Source organism: Alosa sapidissima, chromosome 17, assembly GCF_018492685.1.
Source record: "Alosa sapidissima isolate fAloSap1 chromosome 17, fAloSap1.pri, whole genome shotgun sequence".
In the NCBI taxonomy this organism is placed as follows: domain Eukaryota; kingdom Metazoa; phylum Chordata; class Actinopteri; order Clupeiformes; family Clupeidae; genus Alosa; species Alosa sapidissima.
The window spans coordinates 7,800,175-7,818,120 of record NC_055973.1 but is presented as its reverse complement, the minus strand read 5'-3'; the positions used below and the strand labels follow the sequence as shown (position 1 = coordinate 7,818,120).

Here is a 17,946-nt window from a genome sequence, read left to right as displayed (position 1 = left end):
TTTAGCCTACCGACAGGGCAGACAGCAGACCCCTGTAGCTCTACTGTACCCGAGGTCTCCTCGCAGGGCATCTGGACAGCACATGGTTGCCGTCCTAAGAGGAGCTCGCCGACGTCAGCCGAGGACTGGCGGAGGCTGGCTTTGATGTTCCCAACCGCTGTTCTGCATTTCCCATACCCTCGCTCCCCCTTGCCTCTGGGCCAACTGTTGCGTGCTTCAAAAGGCACGGATGCAAATGGACCACCCGTTATTAGGGTCGAGAAGGCCTCCTGTGCTAGCACCACGTATATTTGTACGCCTTTCACATCCTCAACAACAAACACGGGTGAGGGGTAGGCCTACGTTCTGAGAACCCCCCGGCATGTGACCTATTATAATAATGAACTCAGGGTAATTAACAAGCTCTGGGCCACACTGAATAATTGAAAAAGCATAAATTAGCAGCCCCCTGCAGTTAGCGAGAGTAGCGGCTTTACTCCAGGAAGCTAATTGCAGCGGTTTCAACACGGGACGCCCCTTGGCATTCAGAGACCCTGTCTTTAGCAACGGGGACAAACACATGACCTCCGCTGTTTATGCACAGGTACTGTACACAACACTATAAATATGTTAAAGTAGCTGTTGACGATGAAGGACTACGGCTCTAAAGCAACTTTACTTCTAAGGGAACAGGGCAAGTGTTACAATTTAGTCAGATGAACCACACGCAAGCTGGGGTATTTGGGTCAAGGCCCAACTGGAGAAGGGGGGGGGGGGGGGGTGTCTCCAAGTAGCCTAATAACACATTAAAAACCTCCATCATAACATTGGCATACCCATGTACATCTATGTATATCTATGTAATAGCCTTCATGTCATGGCAGATTTTCTTGAGCTGTCATGGCAGTCTCTGTCAAAGGCTTTAATTTTATCTTAATCTTAAAGCTGTTATTTGAATAGGCTATTATCATGACAGCTTTGATAGCTTTTGTTGTAGTATATAGGGAGAACAAGGCTTTGGTGGCAAACCTGTGATCAGATAGATAATGCCATAATATCTAATGACAGATAACTTGTTTATGACAGAGTTAAGTTATGACATTCTTATGAGAGTATATTCAAGTAGAGTCTTAAGGCTAACGCCCACTGGCGGTGACATTTGCATCTATAGATTTGACGCGTCAGACTCCACTAGTGGGTTTTGCTCCGTTGAAAGTAATGGAGTTCTAAACTTTGGCGTCACTTGACGTGCGTAAGGTGCCGCCAGTGAGTGTACACACACACACATAAAACAGGTACATGCACACACACATACACATGAAACAAGCACAGACACACACACAGACAAGCACACAAGCACAGACACACACACACACACACACACACACAAAAACCCAAGACATTACAGTGATGTGGTGCTGGGCGGCTTCTTTCTGGTAACCATTTAGCATTGTGCATTCTACTTGACGAGGTCATGACTCAAGACAGGGAGGCCAAGTGCTGCAGTGGTCATTCATTCTTACCTGTAGCGAGGTAGATGATGTGGAAGAGCATGTCCTTGCCCTGCACCACGTCCACGGCCACATGGGAGAAGCGCACGTTGTCCTCCATGAAGTAGGGCACGGGCAGCATGGGCTGGACCACCTCGTGCATCAGAATGAACTTCTGAGCGTCCTGCAGGTTGCGCTCCGTCAGGTTCACGTACGAGCCGTAGTCTATGGTGCCACACTAAGACAGGGAGGGAGCGAGGGAGAAGGAGAGAGAAAAGAGAGAGGAAGATTGATTGTTCTTTTGCTGCAGTTGTCAATGCTCTTTTTTTATTGATACAACACCTTATGAAATGGTATTCTAAGATCAATAATATGTCCACTCTACATAGTTTTCAGGGCTTTGGCTGAAATTACTTGATTTATTCATGCCAATAAAGCATTACTTGATTTGATTTGAGGGAAGGAAAGCGAGAAAAAAGGGGAGGGGAAGTAGTCGAAAGAAATGGATAAAAGAAGAGAATCAAGGGGTATAAATGGAGGGAGATAAAGGGTGGGACAGAGAGAATGGGACAGAGAGAGAGAGATGAGGAGAGACACAAAAAGCAGATAAGGACAGAGAGAAACAGAGCATGAAGGATAGAGACATGCGGGGAAAGAGAAACAGATGTGGAGGATGGAGAGAGAGAGAGAAAGAAAGAAAGCAACAGAAAGAGAGCAAACACTTACAAAAAGCTTAACAGAACTCCATTTCACATTTTATTTGTGTTTTGGATGTAAAATATGCACTATGTAATTCGCTAATTAGTGAGCTCATGTTCAGGGAAAACCTCCCATTGCCTTTAAATCCCATTACAATGGCGTCCATATCAGCGGTATCATTTAAGTATATCGCTGCTACTGTCCCGTGTGTGTGCTTCTACTTAAGTAACTTGCTAATGAGTGCCAAGCTAACACTCTTGTGCAGATTCAAAGTGAACCACCCACTGGCACATGTCAGAAATTATAAAGCACGCGTGTGTGTGGTGAGGTGCCCTGCACAGTACAGCTGTGAGATATCTCATCCCCTTCACTGGCTCCTCGTACGAATCAATCGCCTTGGCCTTCCCCGAGCGACCGCGCCAAATTACTGTGCATTTCTCTTCCATTGCCCAGCGGATCAGTCACTCTGTGCTCTCCGCTTGAAAGGGGGCCAAGAAGAAAAACAAAAAAAGAAAGATAAAAAAAAACAAAGAACGAAAGAGGGAGGTAAAAAAAGAAAGAAAATGAAAGAAAGAAAGAAGAAAAAAAAAAGAAGCGAGAGAGAGCGCGGCTCATTCTCTAGCTGTCCGTGTTAAAAGCTGAACACATGGCTCCCTGGGGGAGCCCGGCCAACCGCCGCGGGAGGCAGGAGAATTAACAGCCTGCCATCGACCCCCTCGGGGCCAGAGGGGCTTGCGCTGTGCTGATTTATGCCCTATTCCTCACGGGACGGCGCCAAGGTGAGCTAAAGCAAGCCCCAGCCGCTGCCAATCCACTGGTGCCACCATGAAGAGTGGGAATGGGGTGTGCGTGGAGGGGGGGGGGGGGTGTTAAGAAATACAGCAATGGGTCTTCAATGATGCCTAAACCATGTCACAGGGTGTTTGGATGGGGGGTCGGGTCGGGGGTGGGGGCGTGGGTAAAGAGAGACAGTGGTGGGTCTCTGTTTAGAACGACGCCTCTGTGTTATGCCCGGCGTGCTGCTCTAATGGGCCTCAGCACCACCATCGCTCATGCAGCGTTTCGGAGAACAGTTGTGCTGATTGCCGGCCCGCGTCCCACGGGGAACCAGCAGATGAGATGAAAGCCTGGACAGAAGGTGCTGCTGACTGCCAGCGTGTCTCTCTCTCTCTCTCTCTCTGTGTGTGTGTGTGTGTGTGTGTGTGTGTGTGTGTGTGTGTGTGTGTGTTTGTCTGTGATGAGCTCGATACAGAGAGAGTGAGGGGAAGAGCAAGAGAGGAGGTGAAAGAGGGATAGAGAGAGAGAGAGAAAGAAAAGAGTTGAGACAGAAAGAGTAAAAAGAGACAGGCAGGGAAAGAGAGAGAAGAGGGAGAGTGAAGGGGAAGAGATAAATATGGAGAGAGATAGTGACAGATAGTGAGAGATACAGGAGGAGAAAGAGAATGAGTGAGTGAGTGAAAGAGTGAGTGGGTGAGTGAGTGTGTGAGTGAGTGTGTGAGTAGCCTAAGTGAGTGTATGAGTTAGTGTGAGTGTGTGAGTGAGTGAGTGATGGAGTGGGTGAGTGAGTGGGTGAAATATTTCAATTAAAGCTTAACAACTGCCACCAAATGAATTCATGTCGGCACATTTGGCCTCTTGCTTGCTTCAGTGAGAACAGCTAGAGAGTCACGAACATTCAGCAGTGCAGCTGAGCGGCTTTCGTGATTCCATACACAATGTGGACGACTCTCAACAAGCAGTGATGGCAAAATACTAAACATGGCTGAAGGTCTGAGGACTGACGCTGAGGCCAAAATACATCACTCAGGAGTCTGGCTGGCCATTTAGTTGCCAATACAGAAGACTCCTTAAGAAATGCGACTGTAGACATAACGCTAAGGTTGGTTGATGAAGGTACAACCACAAAAGCTTTTACCTTACCAACAGCCCTGCAGATCTTGACCTCAAAATGTTACCAAATATGACATTACAGATGATAAAAAATGGATGTGTAAGTTGTATGTGCCATTATTCATACATGACTAACACAAAGAAAATAAAAGAAAAATACAAACAAATGAAAAGAAGACAATAACAAGATAAATATGCTGTTGAGTTGAGCATGATTAATGACAGTGTTTACATGCACTTCAGTATCCCAGTTATGAGGCTTCTCCAGATTTGTATCATATTCAGGATATGGTGTTTACATGAACACAGAGAAACCTGGTTATTAATGTCCCTGTATACATGATGAATACTAGTATCCCAGGTACCATCAATTAAGTTATATTAGCACAGTTGCCTGCATTTGTATAAGACACCGGTAAGGTGTAAGGTGTATGCATGGAACAGTATCCTGGTTTCTTTTGGAGTACTCCATCTTGTATAACCGGATTTCTCAAAACTGGGATAAGAGCTTATCCAGTGCTCTGCAGTCGGAATATGATGTTTACATGTACAAACACAATCCATGATCCGGTACTTCTAAATTCCAATACTAACCAGGATCCTGAAGTGCATGTGAACACAGTCAGTAAATCTTATCACTTCAAGAGTATGGTTGGCTCAGTTCTATCTCACCCTAATTAGATGAACTAGATTATTTCCCTCACCCCCCGATTGTTTCTCAAGGCGACGTTGGAGAGAATCTCGCTCCACAAAGTGGCCTGTAAATCTGCCACTTGTAAATATTGCCATTTAATATGGAAAATGCTTGATGAAGATGCCACCATAGTCTACACAACACACAGTGATGCACACACAGACAATTTCTTATACAGCATATATATACAGTATATGAAAAAAAAATGAAAATGTTCAGCCGCCTTTGATGTCCATTAACAACACAGATGGTGAGAGATGCAATGTGGCTACTCGCAATGTACTGTAGGCTACTCACTTTAAAATATGAAATGCCTGCTGACCGCACTATTTAAGGGCCCGTTCACAGACTTATGGCACTGGAGGACATGTGAGCATAATTTGAAAAATCCCCACAGACAGACCATGCTGAGAATTAAATCACACTGAAGGCAGAGTGGATTAACCTTCCTACTATCGCTTAAGACAGCAACTGCAGAGCGTTAGCACTTTCTAATGTAGGCTACGGCATTCCTCAGTGTCGACACTTAAGTGTGCCGTCAGGTCAGGAAGCAGAACTTTACACCACCAATGTGTTACAGGGAGAGAGAGAGAGAAATAATGCTTTTCATGCACTGCCTTAATGGAAGGGGCTTCAGAGACCGATATGACTTTCAGGGGTTCATTAAAACCCATTGCTTTTCATGAGCCATCATAACAGCTAATTCATTGGTAATGGCAATGCTCATTTGAACATAACTATTCATTTTTTATAGTGGGATGCCATTGTAAACTTCTGTTATGGAATTTTATGGTGGGATATCTTCATTAATGAATTCACAAGGTATTGAGGAGGAGACAGTTAATAAGGCAGGACAAATGGGATATGTTTACTGTTGCAAAGATCGGTCTCAGCGCGCGCGTGTGTGTGTGTGTGTGTATGTGAGTGTGCATTTATGTTTGTGTGTGAGAGAGCAACATATGTGTGTTTACTGGATGGCTTTCAAAGGAAATCAAATTTCACCTTCCATTTTTCAGTTCCCAAAAAGAATTAAAAAATGAGCAGCAGTAAAATTGACAGTGCGGTGACACTTTGACTTAACTGGGCATGAGAGCCAACTGTTTGGAAGGTGACTCTGGCTTTTAGTTTAGTAACATAAACACACACACAAACACATGTGCACGCATGCACGCACGCACACACACACACACACATCAAAATATCTAATCCAGTCATCTATAATAAAACAAAGGGAAACTCTGAAGTCATTAGGTATTTAACCTGAGTACTGATACAGTGGTACCCCCACTACAACAGTTATGTTTTAGTAATGACTGGTGGAAGACCAGTGATTTGTATAAAACCAAACATTCCTTAGATGTGATTGGTTGAGACAGCTTTGAGATAATGTTTTATTCCCATATAGGCACACCTGAAAACATTATGCAGATTAAATACAAAATACAATTTCATAAAATGTGATTTCAGCAGTACAGCAACCCTACTGCACATCATGCAGGTCAAACACATTTTAGCTTTCTTCAGTCTCAGTCTTCAAGTCTCAAAATGAAATGACCTAAAGTAAGAGTTCAACATAGCCTAAGAAGTTCCATGACTTATCATGTAAGAATACGTAAAGGTCAAACTTAAGAAACACAGTAATATCCAGGGGTGTAGTTGTCGTTGGACGCGGGGGAGCGCCGTCCCCACACTTCTTGGAGCATTGCTTTGAGCATTTTAATAAGCATTTATTAATATAACAAGTGTTGTTACCAGTGATAACAACGCATCACGCAAACGTCTCCAATTAGGCCTCTTTGTCATAAAATTCGTTACAAGAATGACCGTCATGCTGTAGCACTCCACCATGCGTAAAGACATTAAAAACTATGCAGCTCGTCATTCCGCGTCACCCGAAAGTAGCTAGAAAGTGGCTAGAAAACCATAGATTATACAACTGCCTGTATTCGAGTCTAGCAAGCATCTTCATGGCCCACTGTTGCAATTCCTTCGTTTGTGTTTTTCAGAAAGCAGGTAGGCTAATCCAGTGGTCAAAATGACACGATAATCATGTGTGAGTAATAGCCTACGAGTGATTTTTATCGAGGGAGCTCCAATATAAGTGATAAGGCTATTTAACCATAAGTAATGACCCAACGGTGAACCTGAACAACTTTAGGAAAAACTTACAATTGGTTCAGCTACTTTCATCCAAACAAAAACTTTTCAAATGACTGGCACTTGCCTGCCCAATGTTCTTTCTGTTATTTTTTTGTTTTGTTTTATTGGCTGTGCACCTCTGCATTTTAATCATTGGCAATGACATTCATGACGCCCCCTCAAATTGAGCTACACTGCCCACACAGCGTGTTGAATGCGTGTGAATCCTACTTGTGCTATTGTTATTGCCATGGTTTACGTGTGGTAATGAATGAAGCCTTGGCCTTACGCACCGATGTATGTGGAGGTGCGAATGTGACAGTTTTTGCATGATGTCATTAAAGTAGCGTCCCCCCACTTTAAAAATCCCCACTACATGTGGTAAGTGTAGACTCTATTTGAAGCGACACACTTAGATCACCCAGCACATTTGATAGTGATACTGGAAAAGGGAATGATTATCTTTTAACCTTGCTAAGCTTAAAACCCATGTTATGAGGCTACAGCATTATTTGGCTGCTGACTTTCCTACCATGAACTCACAATTTGTAAGGCACCTGTGAGGAACTTCTGGAGTGACCCCATCCCTACTTGTGCATAGTGGTGAGTGTAGGGTGTTGGTGGGGGTAGGGTGGGTTTACCTGGAAGTCAGGGTTGGGGTTGGGAAAAGGATTGGGATGGGGTTTACCTGGAAGTCAGGGTTGGGGTTGGGAAAAGGATTGGGATGGGGTTTACCTGGAAGTCAGGGTTGGGGTTGGGGTATGGTAGCCATGCTGAGCGTGAGTTCTCCTGGTACTTAAAGGGCCCACTAAACACCTGGGTGACAGCGGTCAGGTTGAAGGCACACACTGCTGACGCTGCGATGCTGTTCCTGGAGACACACACACACACACACACACACACACCCACACCCACAGAGAGAGTCAGCACATATAGAGGGTGTGCAGAGAGACGCACAGACACTGGCTTATAGACGCACATACACACACATACACACACACACACACACACACACACACACACACACACACACACACACACACACACACACACACCATGCTCACTCTGTGTCTCTCTCACTGTCTGTGTCTCAGTCTCAAAGACATATGTGCACTTACTGCCAAAGTACCACTGTCTCAAATAACAATCAATCTTACTTAGTCACACATATCCCCGTGCCTGAAGACACACAAAGACACACACACACACACACACACACACACACACACACACACACACGCGCGCGCGCGCGCGCGCACACGCACACGCACACGCACACACACACACACTGAGAACTGATAATTGTGGAATAGACCCAGGCCACATCCAGAGCAGATATGGCCCGCACCCACGCACACACCCATGCTCATGCACACGCACACTCATAGTACTCACACATTGGTGGTGAAGATGCCGTAGAGCAGCTCGAGCTCGGGCAGGAAGAAGGTGCCCTGGAGCTCGTTGTAGCTGAAGGGGATCTCCCCTGGGCGCGAGCAGTTGAGCCGCGCCTTCATGAAGGTGGTCCACGTGTCCTCTAGCAGGAAGCGGCCGCCAATGTCGTTCTTGCACACGCGCGCCACACGCGAGAACACTGTCCGCCCGCAGTCGTGCTCCACCGCGTTCTCACGGAAGAAGAAGTAGGTGAAGTTCCCAATGTCGTACGACGACACAAAGTTGGGTTCTGGGGTAGGAAACAGTAAGTAGTGCAATAGGTTATGGCCTTAGCTCTGATATATCATGATATATCTGATATATCATAAAGATAAAAGCTGCTATACAGTCGAGAAGTGACATGGAGACTGCATAGAGACTGACTGCAAAGTGGATCTGAAATATGTTTCCCAAAAGTCAGTGGTTGGGACTATACAGTTACGACACAAGAGTTTCCCAAAACCATAGTTCGAACTATGGAAGGAACTACGTTGGTAACATCCATGGTCCGATGTATTGTGACATAGATTTTTCCTAAAACCATAGTTCCAATGATCCACTGCAAATACTTTTGTTAAGTTGTGTAGCTTGATTCAGCTCTCGAGCTGTGGTTAGAAGCATCGTTCTGGAGATTTTCATGCATAAGATGTCACTGATGTTACTTACTGTTTTTTTTAAATGTATAATTACATACATACATACAAGTGTATACAGGTTGCAAATTGATATCTAATGTTGCTGACCACCAAACAACCATATATATAGTGGCCTTGAGGAAAAATACATGATTGGAAAGCTCAAGCTCTATGTGAGATGCTGCACCTCTGCTCAATCCATTGATGATAGCCTATAATATTAATATTCTCGTGTTGTGGAGAAGAATGTAATGTGCACTTTAAACAGGCTTAAAGGCTACGGTGGCGATAATTTCAGGGACTAAAGATTTCTCAGCTGGGTTTGAACTTGTTACGCATGGGCTACTACCATGTCTCCTCTATGGATAAGTTGTGCAATTTAGCCCAGTAAGCCACAAAGCTGACAGTGGATGTAAGTTAATATAAATATCAAAATAATAATTGCTATTGCTTACACACTTTTTACAGAATTTGGCTCAATGCGTCAAATTTGACACACAGCAAGAAGTTTAGGTGTTGAGGCTTTGGTCTAAGTATTTGTTTTTAGTGTGTAAGCAATGGGCAAAAACTATAATTGTATAATTGAGGTCAGCCATTATGACCAAATGAATAAGCTTGATGACCAGGAAAAAAATCAAAAATATCATTCACAGATTAAACTGATACAGCCAATCAAAAATCTCTGTGCTTCTGCCAGTTCATGTGCTAGTTTTAGAGTTTTGAGAAACAGTTGAGTTTAAGCATTCTATCATGTTCAACGCTAACTTCCGTGGTCGTTTGGGAAATGTAGTACTGCATGTGACATTCCCTATGTCATATGGCGCCTCGGCTATGGCATAGATCACTGTGTGGGGTGGATGAGAAGAAGGCCATCGTGATACATGTCTGAAACACAATTTTGTCCCTGTTTATGTTGTCCACACTACAACACAACAACCCCCCCGTTTTCAGATTTATACACTACAAAGGCCTATTAACGTATTAAGTGAGGACATGGCCTGAGGCTCTAAAGGGCCGTTCACACCAAGAACAATAACTACTGAATGAATGAAGACGTACACACATAAACTATAACGATAATGACATGAAGAACGATATTGTTGGGGATAGATAGCTGACAGCCAATCAGAATCCATACAATTCTAGCCATCACATTCATCAACACGAGGAGAGACTTTCCTTATCGTTGGTCAGTGTGGATGCTTTTATCGTTATCGTTGTAGTTATCTTTATAGTTATCGTTCATGGTGTGAACGGCCCTAACTGCAGACCCAGTTCTGCACCAGATCTGGGCCAGACTCATTTCACTGGCAGCTGCCACCTCCAAACACACTGACTAAGACTAATTGCTGTTTTGTGTGGAGATGCAAAGCTGTGAGCAAACGCTGATAAGTGATTTGCAACTCCTCTAATGATATATTCATTTGCACCTGCCGTTTCTAACGGCCAAGCTCATCCCTCATCCTCACCTTGTAAAGGTTAGGAGGGGAAATGAGCGTATCAGGCAAACTCCTCTGATTATCACCCCGTCGGAGAGGGATTATTGCGCATGACGCTTCATCGACAAAGTGTTCATTTTTATGTATGACACTATTGGATTTAAACAAAAGGCTTTGTCCTTCCTGACAGAGATTTAATCCTGCGGTAAACGAAGAACTTTCCCCACACATTACTCTCCTGCACCTTGCTCAGCATCAATATGAAAGGCAGTGAGGAAAAAAAAGGAATCAATACGCCATAAAATTTGTTATTAAATCTTTTGTGAGTGGCCGGGGTGCATGCTGTGTGAGTGTGTGGTGACTAATTTATTTTTTCAATTTTCTTTTAATGTGAATCAGATAAAATCCCCTCAACAACACGATGCTCTACGACCTCCATCTTTTCATAATAGAACCAAATGTGGAGGTGTTTTAGGAGAACTGCCAGATTTTTACGCTCCTCAAAAGAGAGAAAACAAACAAACAAAGAAACAAAGACACAAACAAACAAAGACAAACAAAGACACAAACAAACAAAGACACAAACAAACAAAGCGATACAGTAACTAGTCTGGCTTTGGATTGTCTCCCTAAAAGAGTAGAGGACTGGTAATGGTTTGGCCCAGCTCTGGTCCAGATCTGGCATTGAAAAGACATTACTAATCAAGTTCAGACCAAACAAGACCACATCACCATCTGTTAGCTCCCAAGGTAGACATAAATACTTCTGCTACCATGTGTTCTGATAGCACTTAAGAGTGCTTTGGTTTTACTTTACTACCAATATATTTCGCTATAACCTGCCGATGTGACACTACAGCCAATCAAAAATGCAGTTGGGTGCGCTCATTATGGCTTGCAGCTAAATGAATAGATCCCTAAAAGTTTTTGCAATTTGTCCATATGTCATAAAGCGAAGAATGTGCCACAGTGGCAATTTGTGATGTGGAGCATTTGCATAGTTATGACTTTCACTTTGGCTGCTTCACTTGTGCAAAGCCCAAAGTCCACAATTTAGTTTTTATGTTTTTCTGCTTTTATGTATTTGATTATCAGTAAATTGCATTATTTTTAATGGTGACCATGACTCTGCTCCAGTACCTTCCAGACACATTTCAAACTGAAATGTTCTGAAAACCGATACCTTCAGCTTTTGGTATGTAGAAACACTAACACAAACAGCCTTTTGGTGATTCAAAGTGGACCTTAAGGTTGGTTAGGAAGCACTATAGGCCCTTGGTTGATTTTCTGTACAGCTAATCAATTTGACACCCTTGACGGCGTCTTGTTAAAAACCACCACAGTCTCATCCTGTAGTGCACCGCATACTTGATTCCATTGGCCAGAGCTAATTGGGGAGCGTCTGTTTGTCGTGTCGCAGGCGAAGCGGCAACATGCATCTCGAAGCAAACCCAGCTAGTCAAGACTGGGCCCACTGAACTGAGACAACCTCACGTATCCTTAATGTCATTAATACATTAAAACAATCGTACAGACTAAAATGCAAATACATACGAGAGCAGGATTCTCATTATCCCCTTGAAGAGTATAAGCTGTTTCTCATTCCTTATTAATTACATTAGCCTGGCTCCAATCTAATTTGTCCTCGGCGGTGGCCAGTGGAGCATACCATTGAGCCATTTGGAGTTGTACTGGGCTGTGCGGAGTGGGGGCAACCCCCCCAGGCTGCGGTAGATGGCGGGGTCCCGTCCGGAAAAGTCCATGGCGGTGGCGGCGTAGAGCTCGCCGCTGGAGGTGATGAGGGCCGTTGAGTTGTGCAGGGGGTTGTAGGGACAGCGGGCCATACCGCTGATCTGGTCATGGATCTCCGTCAGGTTGGTGAGCTGAAGAGATGGACAGAGACAGAGGTCAGGGGGTGGAGAGAAAGGGATAAGAAAACAGAGATGTAAAGAAAGAGAGAGAGAAAGAAAAAAGGGGTGAGAAAGAGTGATAGAAAAAGAGCAAGAAAGAGAGGGGAGAGAAAAATGAAAAGAAAGAGAGAAAGAGGAAAGATATGGAGGGAGAGACGGAAAGGCAGGTAGGAAGATGGAAGAAGAGATGGAGAGACAAACAAGGAAAGGAGCGGATATGTGAAGGTGAAACACAAATAAAGAGAAAAAAAGAGAGAAAGCAGGAAGCAGAGGAAATGAAGGCAGGAACGGATATAAAGTAATTACTCATTTTTTAAAATGTGATAGTTGTTATTACTTATTTTAAACGTGATAGTGTTTCTATAATCAGGAAGAGGATTAAGTTCTCATGAAATAGGACACCTTTGCTACTTCTCTGAGACCGCTGCCATATATCCTAGATAGATAGATAGATAGATACTTTAATGATCCCCAGGGGAAATTCAAGGAATTCATATCCTAAAGCTGCAGTCTTAGAAAAACAGACTTTGTACAGTAGGTTCCTTCCTTACTGCCAATGCCAGGGATAAAAAAAGCTTCTTAATCTAGACCCCTCTCTGGAGTATGCAGATTTGGCAGACACTGGTATTTTTCTGATCTCATTACTTACCTGACTTGGCAGGCGTTTACTTTCATGCTTAAATGCAAATCACCCCACCCCCCCAACACACACACACACACACACACACACACACACACACACACACACACACACACACACACACACACACACTCTTCAAATGGGCCTGGGGGCCATGTATGTTTAAGCTCTGAATCATGAGCCACTGTGACACTTCCCCCTTTTTAACAGCAGCCTACACAAGGCTGAGAGGTAATTGACATTTGTACACATTAGACCAGAGCCGCACGCTTGGCTCTGGTCTAATGTGGCTCCATTGCAGTGGTTATCTCTCTTGCAGAACTCCACAGAGATTCAAGCAAACAAATGTGCGATTTACTTTTGTCATTCTAGCCTGCAGATCATAACTTACATTCACTGTTATTCATAACGGTCATTTGAAGTCATCATTACATCATGAAACCGGACCTTCCTCCGAGGGCAACAATCTAGTTCAATATTTGAGATCATAAAAGGGTGTGGGCCTTTCCGCCGTCCAGCTGAAAGGTTGACTCATGACCGGAGCAGAACAGGACCAGCCAAGACTTAAGAGCCAGATGTCCTTTAGGTAAGGCACTCCGAGGGATGTCAATCCGCTTGCCTGGTGGAGCCATTATCAAACCACACAAATGCAGAGATGTTCCTCTTGGCTTTCACAAGGGCATGAATTCAAAAAGCAGCCAGCCTCAGCCTTTGAGGAGTAAGCCAAATCCTATTCCCCATGTTTAAAAATATTTGACAACATGACCCACTCTTGGCAGGCAGACAGTGCACTTGTTCGCAATAAAATGTTGTATAAACTGAGAGAACTCAGAATAATTTAAGGCTCAGCTTGCCTGCTTCTTAAACACACACACACACGCAAACGCGCATTCACAGACACACACACACACACACACACTGGAATCAGTTTAGCGCTGAAACCTCAAAACCTGTTTATGAGCTACTTCCCTGCTATAAGCCATATAAGGCTCTAATGGGTTTTTGATGCAATAATACTAAATTCCGAGCGGCACCCGTTGGGCTGTCTAAAATATACAACCTTAAGTGGCCATTGCGAGCCCATATAAAGCAAAGCATTAGTATCACAGTAAACACCCTCTCACCCAGCTGCCCCTTCGGGTCGAGCCAGATGTGCTATTCACTGCATCCTGGGTCCGCCACTCCACCTGCGCCATAATCGCCCACTCAACACAAACAAGCGGATGACCACAACACTCGCCTTGTCTGGAAAGCTCACAAAGCGAGATTTAAACAAGCCCTGGCCGAGGAAGGATGCCCGGACAGACAGCGGCAGCAGAGGCACTAAGCTTCCTTTAAGACATGGAGCCTTAGATCCATTGAGGCGCTGGCAGCTGAGACGGACGGATGGACAGGACTGGACGGGGCATTTGCATGTTTGGCAGGGGCAAGCGCTCTGCGACGCAGCGGGTCGAGAGCCAGAGCTTCAGTCACGGCCAAGCCCCGGGAGTGTCCCCTTGTACTGGGTGTAAAGAGGGATGAAAGGATGGTATTGATGGAACACCTTGGAGCAAGAACAGCGGTTTCAGTGCCCGAGCAGGATGAGGAGGAGGAGGAGGAGGAGGAGGAGGAGGAGGAAGATGGTGCATCCATCAGGGTCATTAAACTGGAGCGTAAAAAAGACACCTCTCTTCGGGCAAGGCCAGCTGTGTTCCTTCCTATTGGATGTCCCTTTCATGAGAGTCTATGCCTTCTAAGATTTGGTTCACTGACTAGCTCTCTGTCTACACACACACACACACAAACATGCTCACACACACAAACATGCTCACACACACACACACACACACACACACACACACACAACCAGAGGCACAGTGATCTGTAAAGCTATCTAATTAGATAAGTAGGCTCTTCCTCCTGGGTTTAACATAGTCTCTCTCCCTGGAGGAGTCCTCCACACAAATCCCAGACACATCCCCTTCAGGGACTCACACAGGACCTGTCAGCTGGATCTGCGACGGAGGCAGCCCGGGCGAGGGCCAGAACTGACCCAGACCCCCATATTTGGCACCAGTACTGGGTTTGTGCTTGTGAGCCGATTATACACATCAGGCTTCAAAGGCGCACTGGAGGGGGGTGACCGTCGGTGCAAATAAACAGCCTGTCATCATCATTAGCTTAGTTCTGAGGGCTGGATTTCCGTTTAATCCTGTCACTCAAAGACAGGCCTTCAACAGTTATTTACATCAGTGGACAGACGGGCGTGAATGAAAAGATGTTTGTTTACTGCAGTTTCTGACAGCTGCTTGTGGTTGTTTATTAGCTGTAACGTCAGGAAATTTCATCCAGAACTAAAGTATATGGAAATGGCTTATATGTCAAAGACGTCAAACTTTCTAGTTCTTTGCGTTCTATTGTAGAGTTACCCCTTGAACAGATTCTAAGCAACATTGGCAGGGAACACTAATGTTACACCTTCACACATTGACCACATTCCAGTGACTGTGACCTTGAATATTAAAGGTCTTGACATTTAAAAACGGTTGCCATGGCAATAAGCCATAAAGCACACAGCATTACTGCAATTAGCATGCTCCCATGAGCTCACACAAATCAGAAAAGTAGCATGGCAGGCGGAGAGTTGAATATTTTTCCCATTACCGTTCGATTGGTGCAAATAGGGGTGAAGGCGTTCGTGCCACAGGTGAAGAGTCGGTCTCCATTAACCAGAAGAACACGGATGTAGTTCTGGCACTCCTCCTGTGAAGAGAGGGAAAAAAGACATGGAGAAGAAAGAAACACATCAGTAAGTGCACAGAGACAAAGAGAGAGAGAGAGAGAGGGGGGGAGAGAGAGAGAGAGAGGGAGAGAAAGCGTGAGGCCAAGGGGATTATTCCAAAGCTCGGCCTGTTGAACAGAGAGACAGACAGAGACAGAGAAAGAGAGGGAGAGAAACAGAGAGAGAGAGAGAGAGAGAGAGAGAGAGAGAGAGAGAGAGAGAGAGAGAGAGAGAGAGAGAGGAAGCGTGCCAAAGAAAGCAGCCACTTCATCTATTGATCTCCCGAGTGGAGCTGATGACCTTTGGTGTGAGCCACGGGGGCGGCAGTGAATTTTCCTCCTCACAACAAAAACAACGCGGCGAAGATAAGAGCGGAGTGGAGCCGAGCTGCCCGGCTGGTTTTTGTGCTGCGCGCATTTGTCTCGCCATGACAGAAATACCACTCGCCCTCAGTCAGGGAGCCCTGCGTCAGCCATATTGTCTCTTGACTTTCGTCAGGGAGTGTGTATGTGTGTGTGTGTGTGTGTGTGTGGGGGGGGTGCTCTTATCACACACAGGATTGAGACCCCTATGTCGAATTGTATTGATTTAAGAGCACCACGCTGGATGTCACTGCGAGGAGGCCTGTTCTTTTTTTTTACTTGTCATCACGACAGCCATTAACTCACAAAACAATTCATTAACTCACACGCTGTGGAGAGCAGGGGAGAGAAAGATATGATTTAGCATCTGCTGAGTCATCTGACAGCGTGTGTAATGCACCCTCAGTATGTAAATAAACGCAGATCAAATATGCATTTGGCATCCCCCTTATGAAACACTTGGCAAACAAACAAGCAAGGATCCTTAATGTAGTAGCTGGATGCTTGCTGCTATCTGCACGGTAAGCAGATTGACTCCGTTGAGAGACATCAGCTCAATCAGACGCTCACATCGGCTTTCTCCATACACTTTTGAACTGCCAGCTCTACAGAAACCAGATGACGGAAATAAGGGATGCAATTATGCTGCAGAAAATAAATAAACTACTCAATGGGGAGCCATCGCCACGGTAAAGTGGTCCACTCTGCGTTCGGCCATATTGCCGTATGGTCAGGAAGAGCAATAAAGCAGTTCAGCAGCAGGTGTAAATTAAATCGGCTCTTTCACGCTATACTTAGTGCATCTCTGCGTCGCTGATAATGGTACAGTACTTCTAGGCCATGGAGAAACAATTCCACATGCTCTCCTCTCCAGTCCACACCACGGGGCTCTCCTTGGGTGAGGTGGCTCAGCCTGTAATTCCCGACGGCAATCACACGTTGGTCAGCGCGTCCCTGCTTATTATGGGCCTCCAGCCGTTCTTTCACAGCGGAGTAAAAGACAGAGCAGGGCCTTTCGCACAGACCGGGAAAACCACAATCTCACAGCAAGCGCAGGAGGGGCCCCAGAGGTCACAGAGGGGTCAAGTTCAACAGTGAGCAGCAGCTCGGTCTCCGAGGAGGACTCGTGTAAGACCCGGGGGCCTGATTTAAATGATAGGCAAAGTGCAAAGTTGGCCAATGAGCAAAAATGAACTAAAACAAATTGATAACCTGTCGAAGTCAAAGTAAAATTTGAAAAAAAAAATGTTTTGGTAGGTTAGTATTCATCCTCATCATAAAAAAGGATTGCTCAGACATATTGACAACAGCAATTTAGCAAGTCAAGTTTTAGGTCTACTCTAAAGGCAAATCTGCTGCCGTGTAAGCACATTAATCTCATTCTGGTGCTGCAAGGCCTGAAGGTCTGGATGATTTCATAGAAAGTGTAGTTGCCTGAAATCAGACAAAAATAGGTCTTTGTGAAACACAGAACTTTGAAAAATGGAGGGAGGCTTGGGAAGTTGTTGATGTCTAGATGACTCTTTCTACCTGTGCGGCAGCACACCTAATTTCTTTGTGCAGTGTTTTGGCTCAATAGGTAAGTGAGGTAGGATAAGCTCTGAGTGTTGTGGATGTGTTTGGGATGTGTCTGAAATATAAAAGAGCCAAGTCAATCATCAACTCACAACTTCAAAGGAGGTTTGGCTCAAACTTTGTCACTACTTGTTGTCATTGCAGGCAATCGTAACTCGGAATTGCTTTTTTCACTGACAAAAGAAAAAGTCATTGCGAACGTACACAATTTTCATTTCATGTGACAGAGGGTAGGGTACTTACTTACCTTGTTTATAGACACAAATGGAAAAAGGGGGTTGCTTTTGCAGGGTTGCATTTAT

The 17,946-nt window shown here is 44.9% G+C and overlaps 1 protein-coding gene across 2 annotated transcripts in view; it reads right to left on the bottom strand.

Annotated features, from left to right (window-relative positions):
- sema5a (sema domain, seven thrombospondin repeats (type 1 and type 1-like), transmembrane domain (TM) and short cytoplasmic domain, (semaphorin) 5A) overlaps positions 1–17,946 on the bottom strand; it is a 115,992-nt gene that overhangs the window by 47,628 nt on the left and 50,418 nt on the right. For both annotated transcript variants that reach the window (XM_042068346.1, XM_042068345.1), the window contains exons 6-10: positions 15,590–15,688; positions 12,066–12,279; positions 8,287–8,572; positions 7,627–7,762; positions 1,503–1,707 (exon numbers count right to left, since the gene is read on the bottom strand). In XM_042068346.1, coding sequence (XP_041924280.1) covers positions 1,503–1,707; positions 7,627–7,762; positions 8,287–8,572; positions 12,066–12,279; positions 15,590–15,688 — 940 coding nt within the window. The remainder of the gene's footprint in view (positions 1–1,502; positions 1,708–7,626; positions 7,763–8,286; positions 8,573–12,065; positions 12,280–15,589; positions 15,689–17,946) is intronic.